Source organism: Malaya genurostris, chromosome 3, assembly GCF_030247185.1.
Source record: "Malaya genurostris strain Urasoe2022 chromosome 3, Malgen_1.1, whole genome shotgun sequence".
NCBI lineage: Eukaryota > Metazoa > Arthropoda > Insecta > Diptera > Culicidae > Malaya > Malaya genurostris.
In genome coordinates, this window is record NC_080572.1 from 118,229,424 (window position 1) to 118,250,552 (window position 21,129).

Consider the following 21,129-nt stretch of genomic DNA (forward strand, 5'->3'; position numbering starts at 1 on the left):
TTTCCACGTTTGAGTCACGTTTAAGTTCTGCTTAATAGCAAAGGTTGGTGTCAAAAGTAGGGTTTATTTATTTGTTTATTTATTTATTTATTTATTTATTTATTTATCTATATATTAATTTATTTATTCAAAATTTATTTATGTATATTCATCAATTTATATATATCTTTGTTATTGTTCAATACAATTCATATATCAAATCATATTACATATTAATACAATAAAAGGAAACAAGTATAGTAGGTACAAATATAATCCAAGACACCATACTGAAACACAAACGATGAATCATTGTAACCGTCATCTGTCCAAACACTGTCATCGTCGTCATCATCGTCATCATCGCAGCATAAAATGCGGGTGGCCTGCTTTGAAGGTGGCGGTGGGATTGGGATGGAAAACGGACAGCAAGCAGATAAAACCGCGGAAAAACCTTTGCGCGGGATCTTGTGTTATTCTGACCCGGAAGAGTGAAGGTTGCAGCAGCGATTCACACGCCAAAAGTGACAATCCGTTTCGTGATGGGACTATTTTTCTAAGTGGATCCAAAGGGATCAGTATTTCGTGCCTAAGGTGCCCCACGAACATTTGATACGGGAAAAGTGCAATATACTAAGTTGGCCGGTTGAATTTGTTTGCCTTTAACCCGACGTGTGTGGCTTTGCGTGAAACTAAAAATAGTGCGCGCAGTTCCACTCTTCGGAACGTAGGCCTTCGCTACAAACAGGCCGATTTGCTGATTTATTTGAAGTTGCTGTCCCACCGCCCCGAAGCCAGTGCTGTCCCGCCCGTCGTCACCCACCGAGCCCATCAAGTCGACCAACGAGCATCACGGCAGCAACGGAGCGTCGAGAACGAAATATCGACCGAATAAAAAAAAGCGCAAGTAACAATAGAGACATTCTGTCTATTTAATTTTCGGTTTACGTAGAATATAGTGTTTAAAAAGTTAAAATTGTGCGGTCTTTTTTATACAAGCTGTGTCGTCCATTTTGCACTTTGTTAGTTGTTTCCGCCTCGACAAACGATTTACTCAGTGACCACAGGTTGGGAAGAAAGTCCGCCCAAAAAGCAGCTAGTGAAGTGAAGATTCTCCAGGAGACCAAAAAGGTAAACGACCCTGAACTGGTGGTTCGCGGTAAAAAGTTGCACCAGAAGTGTATAGGGTCCGCCATCTAACATTTTTTTAACTAGCGGTTATTTCGACATTGGTAGCCTTAATGTCACTTCTGATTTGACAAAAACTTAGTTTTATCCTTACGCTGAACGAAAATAGTTGTGTATACGGATATCCGATACGTTATCGCTTCGCCAACTGGGCTTGCGATCAGCTTGAAGAAGACGCCGATTTTTGCCAAAATATCATCTTCTCGGATGAGGCACATTTTCATCTCGGCGGGTATGTTAATAAGCAAAATGATCGCATCTGGGGGACGGAAAACCCGCACGTTATCATGGAGAAGCCGATGCATCCTCAGAGAGTGACGGTTTGGTGCGGATTTCGGTCTGGCGGCATCATTGGGCCATTTTTCTTCGAAAATGAGGCAGGAGCCGCCGCCACGATCAACGGCGAGCGCTACCGCGCCATGATTAGAGATTGGTTCTTCCCGTTACTTGAAGAGGAAGACTGTGATTTGACGCCGTTAGACTATTATTTTTGGGGGGCTGTCAAAGATAAGTGTTATGTGGACAAGCCAGAGACAATTCAAGCCTTGAAGGACAACATTCGTGCAGCCATAGCTGAAATAAAGCTGCATACAATCGAAAATGTACTAAAAACTTCTTTTTGTTTCAATTATAGAGGCTTTAAGCTTAAGGTCATTCGTCTCGACTTATGTGCGGGGTTGGGTATCGAACCCAGGTGAGCTGCATGAAAAGCATCGACTAAACGCATCGACTATACCCGTCCCTTAAAGGGTTTATGTTTATTATTTCTTTTCTTTATACGCTTGAAGATACAGGTTTTTTGACGTAGGACTATTACTATATAGGGGTGCGGATTCAAAATACGGAAACTAAAACCGTACAAACAGTAGTTAGATCTGGTTAGCTAGTAGTTGGTTTTGATAGCCTTGAGCGTTTATAGCTCAACCAATTTCAATTTTTTGATATTTTTGCACTAACTGCTTGGAAATATTTCTACTCGTCGGCTCCAGTAGATGAAACTATATATTTTAGATCTATGAAGATCTAAACTTCTATTAGTAACGAACAATGTCTACCTTTCCCTATTTTTCAAAGCTATTATTATGGTTTTCTATAACAAGGACGACAGTTTTCCTCACGGTTTTCATATGCGTGTGCGTTTGCATTCAGAATCAGTACCGAATCGGTTTGCACTCTGTTCAGTTCGGTAATGCTGTAGAGAAGGTTACTGTGCAATCAGTAATTCGACCGTTTGAGGATTTGTTTTGTGTCCAGTTCGCTTCGAACGAGAGACAATTTCATCTAAATTCCGCTTTTTATTTGCATTAGAGGAAAACGTAGAATGACTTTGACCAATCAATTAAACGGTCCTCTTCAGAGCATTTAAAATTCTTGAAGAAAAATTTTCGAAAATAGTTTCGCAAAGACACAAATATGCAACTATGTAATGAAAACCGCAAAAATGTTACTGCAAACACGGGACTCGAACCCGTAGCTAGATCCAAACCGGGAAAACTGTTTTTTCAATGAAACTACCCTGCATGGGATATATCATTTGTCCGTCAATATATTATGTGATCACAATCGTCACTGCTGTCACACATCAGTTGAGATCATCAAATAGATGATGACGCTGGTGTATCCCATAAGCAGCAAAAGATACAAAACCAAATCTCTAATCAGCGTCTAACGGCAAAGTAGAAAGTGAAGATATACTTGCGATGCGGTGTGTGAGTTGTTTTCTGTTGGATGAGTTTCCATAGAGATAGGACTATAATTGAATGCAGTAGCGGCCAAGTAAAGCGAAGCATGCTTGGTTCTTAAAGTGAATTGGGCCGTCTCTTCACGTGTTGTAATAAGCAGGGTAGTTTAATTGGCAAAACAATTTCCCCGGTTAGGAGCTAACTACGAGTTCGAGTCCCATCTCTGCGGTAACATTTCTACAGCTTTCATTTCATAGTTGCATTCGTATGGCAATCTGTTTTCCTCGTTAGATACTAATCAAAGATGGTTCTACGTCTTAACAAGACTAAAAACAAGTCGTCACAACAAATCGTTTGTTGCCATCAAAGATTTCTAAATTTGAGCTTGCCAAACCCGTCTCGAAAATACAAAATATAAAGTAATTTGAAAGAATATCCTCAATCTGAAAGACATAATTTTTGATTATCATTTGAAATAACTAGCCCTCCAACGCTCTAAGCATAGCACTTAAGGTTCTACATACAATCTTAGGAAAACAGCCATTGTTGAAAAACGCAAAAGCAGTTATCTCCTCTACTGCAAGAATCTTCAAGAAAAAACATCAATTTATTAGGATAAAATGTGCCAAATAAACTGATATTTCTCTTTTAACGTTCCATTCAACGACAGCGAAGAAAACTGCTTTTGAATTTTGCAACTATGACTATTTTTCTCATATAGAAAGCTGTGAAAATCGAATTTTTAATGTCGTATACCATTATACTCAGCTCGACGAATTGAATGAATGTATGTGTGTGTTGTACATGTATGTGTGTGTGTATGTAACAAAAATGTGCACTCGATTTTCTCGGAGATGGCTGAACCGATGTTCACAAACTTAGATTCAAATGAAAGGTCTCTTGGTCCCATAGGTACATAGGGCGTACTACTATTGAATTTTACCCGGATCGAACTTCCGGTTCGGTAGTAACGGGATAAAATGAGCAAAAAAATGTAACAAAAGTGAACTCGATTGTCTCAAAAACCGCTCAACCGATTTTCTTCAACAAAGATTCAAATTAAAGGTATTATGGTCCCATAGGCTGCTTTTGAACTTCATCTAGATCCGATTACCGGTTCGGGAGTTACGGGGTAAACTGTGCAAAACGAACTAAAAACGTTTCATCGATTTCGTCAGAGATCGCTCATCCAATTTTCACAAGCATAATCCTACCAAATATCATCCAGATACGACTTCTGGTTCCAGAATTACAAACTGATAGGTATAAAAATTTCAATTTCAAGGAAAATCCAAAATCCATCCAAAAATTCAAAAAAAAATTCTTGAGTTGAACAGATTTGGTTAGTTGATGACCAAATACATTGATTTTGGGTATACCGGATCTTCGTTTCAGATTCCGGAAACATAAAAAAAGAGATCGTGCTGTCCAAACCGGAAATCACTCCAATTTCTTAAAAGCGGATGAACCGATTTTCACAAACTCAGATTTAAATGAAAGGTCTTGTAGTTCCATACCAAATTCCTTAATATTATTTGGATCCGTCATCCGGTTCTAGATATATGGGGTAAGATGTGCAAAATATTCATAAAATAAGTGCACCAACTTTTGTTAGAGATTGCTGAACTGATTTTCACAAGCATAGATTCATATGAAAGGTCTTGTGAGCCCATACAAAATTTTGTTAGGATAGGACTTCCAGTTCCGGAGTTATGGAATAAAATGTGCAAAAAAATGAAAATATGTATACTAATTTTTCTCATTCTCTAGATTTCATCTGGGTCCGACTTTTGGTGTAGGAATTGCAAATTGTGTTAAAATGTTTACCATCACTTGAAGCGGCGAAACAAATTACTTTAAAAAAATTCTAAATCGACATCAAAACTGCTCCAATCGGTAGTCATTATCACATTTAGGGGTTTTTGGTTTGTTCGTAGAGTACATATTTAGTTTCGATTTCATCGCATTTCGCCTTCGGCTCATCAGTGATTAAATCAGTTCAACTTGAACCGCTAAGCTCGAAACTAAATATGTACTTTAGGTACAAACCAAAAACCCGTAAAGGTTCAAATTCTGCGGCGGCCAGTAGTCGGTCGTCAGTCGTTTTCGTCCGAGACGTCAGATAGGATATGGCACCTAGCGTCCTTAAAGGGTCACATAAATAGTATGGACTTTGCGTCTGTTTAGCGGTTAAAATTGAACTGTTAGGCGGAGATGGCGGTTCAATTTGAGCCGCTTTAAGCACCGATGAGCCGAAGGCGAAACGCGAAGAAATCGAGTCATTATCAGTAGTCGGCCAAACAAAGCGATTCCGGTTATTCCTTCAAGAATCGAAGAACATTATTTTGAAGAATACCACAGTATTATATATGATACAATGATTGATATGAGAAAGGCATCATTACACCACTAGGTGGATTAAAACAGGTTTTTTTTGCAGTACTGCGAGACAGGTGAAAACCAAATATGAACATCGATTGAATAGACAACACATACTGGAAAAAGGTTCGTTGAAGCCGTAAATAGTGCGGACAGATCGAATTCTCAGGAATGGATGAGATCGAATATTACGAGAATGAATATCTAATTTTCTTGTGACGAGTCAGGATAATCAGTTCGAGATTGTCTGCTACGAAAATGGATTTAGAGACAACTCGGTGAACGGATGGCAAGTCGATAAATTTACAACGCTCTCGATAACTGGGAAGGTTTGTTGAAAGATTCCTCCAAGGGAGTCCGGGAGACTTGAGCGAACCGAAGAAATTTATGCTGAATGGTTTCGCTGCGTTGGATGTCACGTTGATAACAAGGAGCTCAATCGACAACCCACTTTATTCGAGAATAGAGCGGATTGTGTTTTTCCGAGTGCATGGAAAATTGCTGCAATAATTCCAATACACAAGAGTGGCAGCATTCATGACGTAGATAACTATCGATCCATTTCGATTCTTAGTTGCTTACCTAAATTGCTAGAGAGCATGCTACATGATGCTTTATATGAGACTGTGCATCACATCATCGCAGAAGAACAGCATGGTTTCGTGAGGAAACGTTCTACTACAACAAATCTGATGTGCTACATTTCTGATTTAATCGATCAAATGGAGCGCAAAAAACAAGTGGACGCAATTTACGTTGACTTATCCAAGGCATTCGACAAAGTTCCTCATCGACTTGCTGTTGAAAAATTAAGCAGACTTGGCTTTCCGGAGTGGCTGACACAATGGATTAGGACATACTTGACTGGACGCAGTGCTTTTGTACGCATTGGTAACATAAAATCTTCTTCGTTTGCAATATCATCAGGTGTTCCCCAAGGAACCCATTGGGTCCGCTGCTTTTTGTATTGTTTATAAACGACCTCTGCAGAGCTATAAAATCTCCCAAGCTACTGTTCGCGGATGACCTGAAGTTCTTTCGCTGTATAAATTCATTATTGGACTGCAACGCTCTTCAATCCGACATCGATGCACTTTTTGACTGGTGCAAAATCAATGGAATGGAAGTAAACGTACGAAAATGCAACGTAATATCATTCTCTCGTTTGCGTGGCTCAACAACTTTCGACTACAAAATTTCATCACTAAGCATTGAAAGAGTCGCTGTTATAAAGGATCTTGGTGTATTATTAGACCACAAGCTAAAATTTTCAGAACACGTAGCACTGACCACTGCTAAGGCCTTTTCAATGCTTGGTTTCATTCGTCGAAATACTCAGGCTTTCGAAGATGTTTACTGTCTAAGAACATTGTACTGTTCAATTGTTCGCAGCATTTTGGAATATGCTGCTCCAGTCTGGGCACCGTACCACAGCGTACATATTAGCAGAATCGAAAGCGTGCAAAAAAGTTTCATACGTTACGCTCTACGTCTGCTGCCTTGGTCCGATCCCGTTCACCTCCCCTCCTATGAAGATCGCTGTCGACTTATCCATCTTCCAACATTAGAGAGCAGAAGGAAAACCTTGCAACGTCTTCTAATCTTCGACATTGTTGGTAATAATATCGACTGTGCTGAATTACTAGGAAAACTACAATTTCGTGCCCCGTTGAGACGGACCCGGCGTATGGAACTGTTTCAGCTGCCTAATCATCGCACACAATATGGACAAAACAACCCTCTTAATGTATGTTGCCGATTGTTTAATGAAGTTTATGACAAATTTGATTTTATTGTGTCTAAAATTGTGTTTAAATTAAGAATTAGCATTTAAGTGTCTGTGCGATGTAAATTTTCGAAGACCAAATAAATAAATAAATAAATAAATAAGAAATAAATTCTGATAAACATAGACAGTTGAAAAAATCATACATACACTTGCTCTTAGTTCCATTGTAGTCCCGCACAGTGGCCACACCAACCAGTAGCATAAGCAGAATTACTAATCCGATGAAAATCTGATCTGCCAAGCCTATTACGAAAAAGAAGCATGAATGTTAAATGATTGTTGAAACTGCATCTACCTGTTGGTGTAAATGCTGTTGGTAGCAAAAATAGCGTACCAAACTCATGGCTCAAATCATTCTCCAATAGGCAGTGCGAAATGGTCACCGAAGCTTGAAGTTTAAAAGTTGACTCTAGTTCCATGTTGACACACCGGCTGAAATAATCCAGTCGCAGTTCATCGTTGCTCGCTAATATATCCATCTGGTCTATTTGAAGTGGTTTGTCCGGGAAGATCCGTCGGAGGCAGTCATGAAGACAAACACCGCGCTCAAGGTGATCGTACGGAAAGTTCAGAGGGTTTACCGAAAGCAGCTGGTGATTCAAGAAGAAATTCAAGATCAGTAACAAATATTGACTTGCCGCGGCTAAAATGATTGTATGCGCGTTTGGATGATTTATTTGATAAATGGCAATGAGCGAATCAATTTGATCACCTCTTATGTTTAGATTTCGAGTCACTAGGGTTACGAAACGTTTAATTTGAACTTTTGTATACTTGAAATGGTAGCCGTTGATTGAATTTTGAAAACTCACGTATTTAGAAAAAGCTTCGTCATTTCGAATGTGACTCAATAAACTATTAAGCTACACTAGGTACTAATCTAATGCTAACAAATCAAGTTTACTGCCATCAGATGTTGAAATAATGTATTCGAGCCAATTGTTGTGCCGAATTGATGCATTTACTTTGCTATATCTATAGGAATACCGGGTAAGGCGCAGTCGTAAATATTATAAATTTTAATTTCCGTTTGAGAAACAGGGTGGGCAAACATCGCTGTCTCAAGAATTTTAAAACCTATTCTCAATCCACCTAGTGTGTGACACAATATCATTAAAATATGCTCTGCCTTTCCCGATCAACAGAGCATAACAGGATTCTATTAAAATTATATGTGATCTTAATATTTATATCTCATCATGTTATAAATATGATTCCAAATCAGAAGCAAACATTCAGATTTTATTAAGATTTTAGCAAGTCCAGATATTATATTAAGGGCCGTTACATTTCCTGTAAAACTATACTAGAGAATTGAAAAAAAGAGTTCAAACACTTTTGTCGATCATGTTTTTGACTTTCAACCCGAAAAATGCTATGCTTCAATGAAGAGCAGTAACAAACATTTTGTCCAATTTCACATACCTGAAGATGCTTTTGAAAAACAATAATTTGATATTTGATTATTGTTTTCAATTCCTACTTAAATTGTGTAAAGTTTTTATTCAAATATTTATTTTAAATCGAAAATAATTCAAAAGTGACGCTGCAATAAACGAAAAACAATATCTAAACTGGGCTCAAAACCAAAATCTAAACTCAGCTCAATACTTTTTCGATTTGTAGGTCTATTAGTTGCAGATTGGAAATAGTGACTTTAGTTTTACCGGACCCCGGATGTACTGGAAATAGAAAAAAAAAAACATTGAAAACTGTTCTCTAGTGGCGCTGATGATATCATCATGGCCTAAAGCAAACTGAAGTAATATCGAATCACTTTCACAATTTTTGGATAAAAAATCAGTAAAATCGAAAAGAGTTGGTTTGGTCTTCATTTAATAAGATCTACGAATTGCATGAGCATTTTAAAATTCATGAATCAGACAAAAACGATTTATTGCACCTTCGATTTTAAAAGTTCAATCTATCCATATCTGATAAATTTATGATAGTCGCATTTCGTAGTATTTTGATTACTTCCAATCCGAAACCATCAGCTGGGATTCGAAATTTGCAATGTAGAGTTTAAAGCAACCGACCCGCATTATGAGACTTTCCATTTGAATCATTTTTCTGTAAGTCAATCTAGATAGATATCAAACAATGACACCGGAATGAAAGTTCAATTTTGATGGTTTTTGAACAATACTTGCGGGGCTTCTGGCTGCGGATATCGCAAACTAATGTGACTAATAGGCAATTGGTTAATCATCAAACTTGCTATTTGAATCGATGTTATATACACTTCTGATTTTTCACTGACTTTCAAACGAATTTTTATTCTAATCTAAATTTACGAAAATCGATTCAGCCATCTCCGAGAAAATGAAGTGCACATTTTAATCAAATACACCCGTCAATCGACATACATACACGTACAGACAATTCACTACTTCAATTGTACGAGCGAACTGATTCGAATTGAAAGTCGGCCGTCTTGGTACAAAGCAGAAAAAACTGAAAAACTATCATTCATTAGTTAATTTCCTCAGATTCTATAAGGTAGTTTTGTTTCACTGAATTTATTCATTTCCGTTCATTTACAACTATTCTTCAGTACCAAAAAAAAACTTGCTCATAGTTCTAAAATAGCCCGTTTGTCATTCCTATGCCGGTTGGAAGGAAACGACGAAAGAGGTGGAGAGCGATAGATTATTTTTGTAGCAATATGGACTTACACTAATTATTATATGATGCCAATATATCCTCCCAACCTCAGTTGGTTCTCATGCCCCGATGCAATCGTAGCGATGTTGGCAACTCAAAACTTCCCGGTTCGAAACCAGTCGCTTAACTGTTCATGTTTTTCATTATCGCAAATCAAATCGCCTAAAGGTATGCAATTTCGTCTTACTTCGCAAAATCTATTTTTAGATTTGCACGATAAAGCCTTTCCCCCAAAAAAATGAGTAATAACAGCTGAAAAGTCATACTAAATTTGTAACAAATTTAGATATAATATTGATATTTACATATCAAGGTTTGTAACAATTTTGTTATCACCTAGGTTAAATTGAGTTATAATTTTTGTTATTTTAACTATTAACGAGGCCAAGATTATGACTTATTTAGATAGAAAAAACGAAACAACCCCAGATACAATTTTGTTATCCCTTGTTGATCGGGTTTTATAGAGATAATTTCTAACACTAATTTTTGCTCATTTTTGACACCAATTTATTGAGATTGATTTGGGTAGTTCATGAAAGCATGCTTCAGCGTTTATGTCACATATTCGGCAATATTTTTAGACCAAGCGTTACAGCAATAATACATTTGAACGTCACTATCTGCAATAATTATACGGATAGAAAAAAAATGTTTTGTCGATTACGTCACTTGTACGATTATATCTCCGAAACTTGAAATGTCAGTCATATGATCTTCGAAATTGATCCACAGTTAAATTTTAGTCTCGAACGATATTGGTATTGGTTAATCCATGTACAAGAACATAGAGCGGTAATGAGTTGACAAAACTAATGGGTTGCGTAAATATTACAGCTAGCAACATTGCGATTACAGACTTATGTATTTTTCGCACCTGATTTCATTAGTTTGCAAACAGTTACTAACAGCAATGCACTCCTTTCCGCGGTCAATTTTATATAGGTAATAGACATAGCGTACCACTAAGCTGAGAACTCTAAACACTTTGCAATTATCACATTCAAGTGTTGGTGTTTGCTGTCCTAGCGTTTCGTAAACCTCGCCTCTCGCGAAGCAAACATATTTACAAATCAGACCTGGTTGGCTACAAAACTCATCCAGGTGTTTACGTTGATGACATTAGCAGTAAGTATTGTATATCTATATCCTGAAACTATTTGCAATCTATTAGTAAGCTGACATAGTTGTTGTGGTTTTTTTTTGCTGGGGTCACCTTGTGAATTGCGTAGTAATCATCTTTCTTACAACGACGTACGTGCCTTCCAAGGTTATACAGAACAGCATATACTTATTGATTTGTACTTTGAATGATAGTGAATTTGTAATATTAGTATACGTTATTCAGGCATATTACACATAAGTCAAAAATCGCCAATTAACAGAAAAATAAACAACGACAAAAGCGTAATAAAGGGTACACCGTTTGAAATCCGCACACACAAAATCCATTTTCAATTTTTATCTTATTTGCACCAAATTCCCAGGAAATAAAAAGAAGCAATTAAAGTTAATTTTTGCTTTAATCGTTTGTTTTTTTTCGCCTTTATATCCGAGCCTTGGTCATAACCCCACACGGAACGACCGAAATTAGCTCTGCGCCTAATTCGTATTACTGTTTTTGAATTAGTTGACTTTAACAACAAAATTTCCAAAATAACTATAAAATTAGTAAAAATTGAGAATTTACTTTGCTGAAAAAAACTCTTATTTTTAGAGAATGTGTTTGGTTGGCGAATATCCTGGACACAAACCAGCAATATTTCATTCCAACACGAAATTCTCATTGACAACTAATTTTGTTATTTAATTCAGAAAATTTGTTTCTATTTATCTATCACCATCATTACTGAAGGACAGCACAAAGAAAACAAAAATGAAATGGGTTTTATTAACAAGTTTATTAGCCAAAAACTCATGAGAAGTGTCAAAGCAAAACAATCCATTAAAAAGCTAAAAAGGACAGTCTTATTTAAACTGCTTGAAAATTGTTTAGATGTTTTAGCATGTGTTACGATATATCCACATATAAATTTCTAAGCCGATTTGTAAAAATGACGTAAACTCTTAGTGGAAAGTGTATTTATTCAGCATTTGTGCGCATTTGAAGCGATTGTGCGTAATAATGTTTTTCGCGTAACAGTGAAGTGAGTTTCGAATGTTGCACTCAAATTATATATGTCAAATGATGTTCTTTGTATCTTCCAACCTTCCGGGCTACGCCGTCCGGTGTATTATTTGTATTCGGTTTTTGTTTTTCCTAGTGCTCAAAATTTTCAGTGAGAGAGTCGATTTCGCGAATGAAGAAAACAGCGATACCCGCCAATATAGAAAAGACAATTGTGACTAAAATTCTTTTCGGTAGTAGTGTGCCATCTAGTGGCTAGTAGTCATTACGGTGTTAACGTTTTTTTGGTGACAGTGCGTCACATAGCTGCAAATTGCAGAAGCCAATTCAACCATTTATGTTCAGTTCGCTTTCACATCTCATCCAAGTCAGTCGATATAACAAAACCGCTTACGTTCGGGATGGAAGAATCCAAGTACAGTATTGTGTAGTGAACAATAGAACGACCTCGAAATGAGTGAACCAAACGAACAAAAGCTACCGCCGACACGAAAGAATAAAATTGTTGTTGACTTCAGGCAGTGCAAAATTCGACCTTCGATACGAGAACTTGAAGGTTTGCTTAAGAAGCAAATGCATCTTGACAGAGTTGGATGCAATTCAATTCGCAAAAGACAATAACAATGTGCACTATGTGGAGCACGATAACATTAAGTACAACATTCCAGTATATATGGAAGATAGTGCTATAGAAGTGCGTGTGCATGATCTTCCCTCAAGCGTCATCGATTCTTATATTCGCAAAACTATGTCCCAATACGGAGAGATTCTCTCTGTCGAAAAAGAAAAGTGGAAGAATTTTTTCCCCGGTATTCTAAACGGCGTACGTTTGTTACGCATACACTTGAATAGGCCTATACCTTCTTATGTGATTTTCGGTCAAGATACAAGAATTCCGTGCAACCCCAGTACACCTGTGACAGCCACCAACAACAATGAAGCATCCCCTTCAACGAATAAACCATCATCATCACCTATAGAACAAAGTACACCAGCTGCAGTTAACAATTTACCCTCCAACCAACCAGCAATTGCAACCAATGTACAACAAGGCGCATCTACAGCAACTCTCAACGAGCCCAAGACTACGATCAACAAGGACAACGAAAAGAAAACGGAAATCACACACAACACCGACGATGAAGCAATGGATGATGAGATAAGCCGCGGACGAAGTGACCCCCGATCCTCGTTGGATGGAAATGGAAACTCATCTCCCCCTAGAAAAAGGGTGACAAAGAGATACAATAGCAAAAAAAAAATTTTTAGTAGCAAAAATGTAAGCCAATCGGCCACGTAAAGTTTTTACGCAGAAAGGCCACAATAAAAAATTTATTACAAAAAAAAAACATTTATGTTGGTTGAAAATAAATGTTTTATTTCTCTAATTCAACTGAAAAATTAGTTGAATGGAAATAAAGCTTGCCCTAGCTAAGAAATGACAGCAAGTTTAATTGGAGAATTCAACTAAAAAAGGCGGGTGGGTAATGTCAGAGACATAACTGGATGTCGTGAATACGAAAACAACTTACATGCTCCTTAACACTTCCGAATATCAATTAGTTGATCAATTGTATGAATTATGCAAGCATTCTCCTATTCCACATTTTTCGCAAAAACAAAGAAGGCTTCACTTGATCTAGATTACTGTGAATTTCACACAGCGAAAAGTGCTGTTCTAGATTTGCACTAAACTGAGGATATTTCCTTTCGATCTGCGAACAACAAATCCTATTAGTTCTTTAGAAAACTTTCAGAGCCATTAGAACGGCTGATTTTGTGTAATGCTCTCCACCGTTGCTTTTTCACCAATGCAAATGACTGGCAGCTATGACGTAATCGCTGTTGTCAGAGGCGAAACTAGCTTCGCAAACGACACAAAATACATCTGCTCGCAGTGGCGATAGAATCCTAACTGATCCAATTTTTATTGAGAGGTTTGTTTTTACCTTATTTCGTTTGTAGCTTTTTCACTGATGAGCGGTCCTAACGGCTATAAAAATAGCAGCATATAGGATTTTAATTTAGATATTTCATTTCGGATTTGCATTTCATTGAAAGAAACTATCCGGATGCTGTACGGGATTGATTCCTGTCTTTCAGAAGGACCAAATTGTTGAACTCACTACGATATTAAACACTGTTTGGAACATTTTCCTCGAACGATTTGTTGTACAGCAGCAGATATACTCTTTGATACTCGTTTATACCAAACATTTCAGAAAAGTTTAATTTTGAACTATTTGAGATTATGTCACACAACTGAATATGTTATCATATAATTGTGATCATATTTCCGATGGCATGTAGCAAAAATTATGTTGATTCGTTAGATACAACAAGAGATATTCACGATCAAAAACTTATCACTCTCTCAGAGCGTAAATTTTGAAAAGGCACCCCATAGTAAAGTAAGTCGTATTCACGACAAAAATAGCCATTTCAACTAATATTTTATTATTATTAAGGGAATGAGAATTAAAAAATCTGAATTAGCAAAAGTAAGATTTTTTTAGTTGTCTCAAATAATAACTAACTAAAATCTGAAAATCAACTAGTTTTTTCGCCAAAATGCTGATTTCGGTCTTTCCGTGCAGCCATAAGGTTCCACATGACCTCAGAATCGCCTGTTTTTTTGCGTATCAACTCGATCAACAGAGCATAACAGGATTCTATCAAAATTATATCTGATCTTTTAACACTAGTTATTATATGATGCCAACATATCCAGACCTGATGCAATCGCACACGGAAAGAAATCCGTTACTGCTGTCATGATTAGAAAATCATGAAACCAAACATTTTAACTTCTCATGAAACCATGAGCAAAAAGTCTTCTCCTATGAAAATTAATCATGGTCCGGAAAAGCGTAACTCAGGAATGTATTTATTTTAAAGCTTGTAACTCCAATTTTCTAACCGGATATCACTTTGAACCCTCTGCTTTAAGTGACAATTTTTACTTGATCCTGAGGCATATTCATTTTATAATTGTGTTGGTTTACCCACCGGCTGACAGAAAATTGACAACATAAAGATAATGAATCGAAAATTGACAAAAGTTTTACATTTTGTATGAATATATCTGAATGTATTCTTACATATTCGATGTGACTGTTGTTGATAAAATAATATTTCGAGAACTAGCGTAAACCGAAATATAAATTCGACTGTAAATTAGGAGCACCATCTAACGAAAATTAGATTTATTTTTGTTCAACCAGTTTGATTAATTTGTTTCATAGAGTATCTTTTTAAGAGGTTTGATTCACACGTGTTTATGTGTTTCAAATTCTGACACAAAAAATCAAAACTGGAGCAATGAACGCAAGTAAACATGTTATTTTAGGTGTCGTGATTGTTCAAAAACATATTTAAATTGTTCATGCTTCAGATTAAAAGGAATTCGTTGTTCTTTTCACTGTTTTGCTATTGAAATGTACATTATTTGGGACGTTAGTTGAAATCGTGTAAACAATACGCCACACACTTTTACACCATTCCATTTAATTCATATTTGAAATCTTCATATTTTAAAACATAACGCCTGAATTTATGTTGCAAAGATTACCATTGTGGCAGAAACACGCCTGAAGTTATACCCAACAACGTCAAATGCGTTACCCCAAATTTCAATGAAATCAGTCCAAATGAATCATGATCCGAGAACTTTTAATCATGGTGTATTATCATACCATGAAAATATGTTATTTTCCCCAAATCATGACTCGTTTTGCTCATTTCTTGAATCGGAATTTTGCCCGTGCAGCGTATGTTGCCAGTTCAAAATTTTCCGGTTCGAAACTAGTCGCGTTGCTGCAAGTCATTTTCTATGGCAAGTCAAATCACCTAAAAGTATGGATTTCATGCCTCACGAAATCTATTTTTAGTTTTGCGCTTTAAAGTCTTTCCTCCAAAATATGAATAATAACAACTGAATAGTCGTACTAAATTTAAAAAAAAATTAGATATATTTTTATTTTATTTTTTATTTTATTTTATTTGGGAGCAGGGAAAAGACCTATGGAGATAAAATTTGGCAATCTCTCTCTCCAGCAGGCACAAAACCTCCTCATCATTTGTATCAACAGGTTACAATGATCCAACAGATACATTTGGACTTAACTCTAACAATTAAAACTAAATCTTTAACCCTATAACTAGTTGATGACACCAAGCATTACAGGGCAATAATAGTGCTCTTGCTTAAAAGGTGAGAGAGGAGAACAAAGTGGGTAGTTTTGCAATGACTGAGCGGAAACATATATTGGAGAAGCCAAATGAATGAAAAACTAACAGAAAAGATGATTTATTGGGAAAAGATACGCTCAGAGACAGGACTCGAACCTGCGTTCTTATGCATTCCGTGCATACGCGCTACCATTTCGCCACTCTGAATCTTGTTTTAGTCACTCTAAAACGCCAGTCAGACATGGTAGAACGTACATCGAACATGGCCTACATTCTGGCCGTCACCCAGGATATTGTGATATTTGAAAAAAAAAACTCTTTCCAACTCTACGAGCATATTCGGGAAGTAAGGGCCGTTTTGTCAAAACAACAAAATTATAGTCTTATAAAAGAGGCTTCATAAGCACTAATCCCTTCAAAACGACTTCACTTTTCTACATATTCGCCCTTCACCCCTAAGCATTTATAGTACTGCTGCACCAGTGGTATCGAAGCTTTTCCGTGCCAATCAATGCTTGATCGGAGAAATAGGTATAAAGCGAGAAGACTCACTTAACAATTTTTACATGTTATTAGATGCACATAAATGGAGCGTCGCAGTTCACGCAAATTTACGTGGAGAACATTGAATATTGTGTCTAAAACTCCATACATGAAATTCATAAAAAAAAGAATACTGAGAGCAACCGTCGCGACTTGAACCGAGAATCATTGGATCGCAAGTACGTCTGTTAATCGACCGAGCCACAGAAGCATGCATCTGCTTGGCTGGTAAAAGGTGCATTTGAATTCATACAGTCGCACCTGCTAGCAGAACGCAAGTTACAGTCGAAACCAGTAAAATTCAAGCTAATCTACCATTAAGTCATTACAAATAAAAATTTCCATCACTTGACAAATTAGGTCTTTATGAATTACATCGTATGAGGAATTAAGTCACGTGTATTATTCAATATTTTTTGGTGTGAGTGTTTGATGGACAGAGAAGATGTTTGGATGTAAGGTATCGGTCGGGTGACGGCCAGGATGTAGACCGTGTTCGATGTACGCTCTACTGTCTCTGACTGGCGTTTTAGAGTGACTAAAACAAGATTCAGAGTGGCGAAATGGTAGCGCGTATGCACGGAATGCATAAGAACGCAGGTTCGAGTCCTGTCTCTGAGCGTATCTATTTCCAATAAATCATCTTTTCTGTTAGTTTTTCATTCATTTGGCTTTTCCAATATATGTTTCCGCTCAGTCTTTGCAAAACTGAACTTTGTTATATGGCGGCTTTACGTCAAGCCAACTAAAAATTAATTAATTGTTAAAAAAAAGTGGGTAGGTAAATGGTACAATAAAGGGGTGGGTTGGTGAGGGGGTGCCGTGGTAAACGAGCGTGGACTAACGACGGTGTTGGAATCGGCAATGTAGATCTTAATTAGTGACCAAAAAGATGGTGGAAGACAGAGAAAGTGACGGAATCGGCATGAAGATCTGATTAGTGATTGAAAAGATGGGGGAAGACAGAGAAAACGACGTGGTTAGAATCGGCATGAAGATCTGATTAGTGATCGAAAAAAGGGATTATGGGAAACAGAAAAAAATAGAAGGGAGGACCGGGTTAATTTCGACGAGCGAATCTAGTTAGTTTCCGATGGAGATTGTGGAGAGACTGAGTGGGACAGATCAAAATAATCCAAAAAATACTATGTCATATACTTATTACTGGAAATTAAAACTAATGTCGTTTTCGCTTGAGAAAACTGACACTGACCCAGGGTAGTTTCATCAAACAAACACTTCTCACGAAACTGTGTTGATTTCGCACTTAGCAACGGGGGTTTGAGCAAACCTGATATAACAACCAGGTTCGAAACTGACTCGATTTTCAGTTCAACAACGTTAAAACTAGGTTCGAAACTAGCTTCAAACAAACGGTTTGACAGCAGTTAGGGTGAAAACTGGGTTAGGTTTGGCATCAAGCGAAAACGACATAATTCTATTGCTCGCCTTAGTACTTAAGAACTAGAGTAATTCTGAAATATTTTTTCATGGTGTTGCGAGATAGGTGAAAATCGAACACCTGAGAACATCGGTTAAATAGACGGCACATACTAGAAAACTGTTCGTTATAGCTGTAATTAGTGCAAACAGAATGAATTCTGAGAAATGGATGAGATCGGAGGTTGCGAAAGTTAATAGATAGGTTCAGTTTATGTAACAATTCGGGGCAATCAGTTCGAGACTGTAAAAAATCTCAGCGTACGGATAACAAGTCTAAATCGATAAGTTTACAGCGCTCACTATAGCTGGGAAGGTTGTTGTTATATTGATCTTTGCATATCAAGGTTTGTAACCATTTTGTTACCACCTAACTCGAAACTTCTGAGTAAACTTTTAACTATTAATGAGGCCAAGATTATGACTTATTCAGATAGAGAAGACGAAACAACCTCAGATACAAATTTGTTCTCCCTTGTTGAACAGGAACCCATGCTTTCTTCATTTCTCCTACATTTTCCACTCCCTTAGGTATTTTTAGAAGGTGCTCCTTCATAATTTTACTCGGGTTGGCGGTTCGATGTATAGGATGTTGCTCTTATAAGCCAGTTGTTGTATGTTCGAGCCCCGACCTGGAAGGATTCGTAGTGTCAGTAGGATCGTAGTACTAGCCATGCAATGATTCTGTAAGCTAAGAATCAGCTGCGAAGTCTGTTGAAACAGAAAGGCCAAATGCCACAAAAGGAATGTAATGCCAAGACTTTGCTTTGCATCTAACGGGGAAGCAGATTGGAAAATTGACATGCGAATGGAGTTATGTAATGAAAACCGCGAAAATGTTACCGCTTAGAAAGAATATGTAATCACTGTGAAAACTGACTTTTGCACCGAGGCCCGGATTGTCATATACCATTCGAATCAGTTCGTCGAATACACAAAATGGCTGTGTGTGTGTGAGAGAGAAAAATATGCGTACACTTTTCTCCCAGCTATCTCGGGACCGATTAGCACAAACTTAGACTCAAATAAAAGGTACTATTGTCCCTTAGAAAGTTTTTAAATTTGGTATGGATTTGACTTCCGATTCCGGAACCACAATAAAAAATGTGCGAAAAATTGCACAAAATATACACTAACTTTCCTCCGAAGTGGATGAATAGATTTTAACAAACTTAAGCTCACATGAAACGTATTATTGTCCCATGATTTTTTTTTTAATTTAGTGATGATGAAAAAACTGTTAATTCCAAAGATTGCCTTCATAGAGAAGAAGTTGAAGAAGATCTAATTTCTCAAAAATAGTAAATTAACTCCTCTAGTTTGCTGGTCTTCAAGTTGAAGACCACACAAACTAACATAGGATGTATCGGTTTCCGGAATCCGGTGCCGGAAGTACCGGAAATAATGGCTAAAATCTTCAAAATGGAACTATTTCACTTTTCTTCGTAACCGTTCAACCGATGTTCTCAAACTTAGAATAAAATGAAAGGGTTTACGGTCCTTTATAAAATTGCTAAGTTCTATCCGGATATGACTTCCGGTTTCGGAAATGCAGGGTGATGAGTGTTTGAAATTTCAGGTCGTCGTATAGTGCGACGATGCAAAACTGGGAAAAAAATCTTCTAAATCGGACTCAAAAAATTTACAATTTGTAGGTCATGTCAATCAATGACTATATGAATCGACTTCGAATATACCGGACCTCGGAATCCGCTATCGTAACTCCGAAAATAGTTGTCAGAAACTCCAAAATAGAACTAACTCACTTTTCTCCGCCACGACTTAACCGATTATTAAAAACTAGTATTATAAGAAATGCAAAACAATTTATTCGATAATAAAAGGCTTGCGAACCTTTTTAGAATGGCTAAATTTGATCTGAATCTGACTTCCGGTTCCGGAATTGATGAGGTGATGAGTTTTTCCTTTCTCATATAGAAAGGTTATGCAATCACTTGTAAAACCGACTAGTGAAAATTGGCCAAGTGTCACATACCATTCGACTCAGTTCATCGAGCTGAGCAATGTCTGTGTGTGTGTGTGTGTGTGTGTGTGTGTGTGTGTGTGTGTGTGTGTGTGTGTGTGTGTGTGTGTGTGTGTGTGTGTGTGTGTGTGTGTGTGTGTGTGTGTGTGTGTGTGTGTGTGTGTGTGTGTGTGTGTGTGTGTGTGTGTGCGTGTGTGTGTGTGTGTGTGTGTGTGTGTGTGTGAGTATGTGTCAAATAATCTCACTAGGTTTTCTCGGAGATGGCTGAACCGATTTTGACAAACTTGGATTCAAATGAAAGGTCTTCTGTACGGAATTCCTGAATTTCATCCGGATCCGACTTCCGGTTCCGGAGTTATAGGGTAAAGTGTGTACACCGTCACTTAAACCGGCGAAACAAAAAACGTAAAAAAAATTTCTAAACTGAACTCTAAACCGTTATTCCCAATCTTAGGGTCAATTGAAAGGTCTTATGGTCCTACCAAAATTTACTGCATATTTTCGGATGCAACAAACATTTAAATCGTCATTTAGAGTGCGTACTAGTAGAGTTTGTATGTCATGTTAGTTGGTGGCCGTACGAACCGACTTTTATTATACCGGTTCTCGGGTTCCGGTGCCGGAAGTGCATATAATAGTGAACCCACTTCGTTTTCTTAAGGATGACCTACGCAATCAATGCACTGTTTTATTCTGTATGTTCTACTAGTTACTGCACAAACAATCTCTTGGTTTATTTCAAAAATCGAAGAGAAAAATTTTGAATAGAATACCACAATACATGAGAAAGGCATCATTACACCACTAGGTGGATTAAAACAGGTTTTTTTTAATTCAAACCATCATATTATGCGACGATGCAAAAAGAAAACAAAAAAATTCTAATTCGTAGGTAATATCAGATGTTGATCACGACTTCGGTTATACCAGGTCCCTTGAAATTCGGACCAAAAACTCCAAATCAGAACATAAAAACTTTTCTCCACGACTGCTAAACCGATTTTCACAAATAAAAACCCAAATAATTGGTAATTCGGAACTACTGGAGGAAATGTATTTAAAATTTCAAACCGTCACGTAGACCGATACTGCAAAAAAAACTGAAAAAGTCGTCTAATTTTGGCTCAAAAATATTTCGATTTTTAGGCTTTGCTAGTTT

General features: G+C 37.2%; 1 protein-coding gene across 2 annotated transcripts in view; it reads right to left on the reverse strand.

Annotated features, from left to right (window-relative positions):
* LOC131436836 (O-acyltransferase like protein-like) overlaps positions 1-21,129 on the reverse strand; it is a 37,682-nt gene that overhangs the window by 10,854 nt on the left and 5,699 nt on the right. For both annotated transcript variants that reach the window (XR_009230672.1, XM_058605764.1), the window contains exons 3-4: positions 7,352-7,607; positions 7,165-7,260 (exon numbers count right to left, since the gene is read on the reverse strand). Coding sequence is in view for 1 of the 2 variants with exons in the window: in XM_058605764.1 (XP_058461747.1) it covers positions 7,165-7,260; positions 7,352-7,607 (352 nt within the window). In the remaining variant the exon portion in view is untranslated. The remainder of the gene's footprint in view (positions 1-7,164; positions 7,261-7,351; positions 7,608-21,129) is intronic.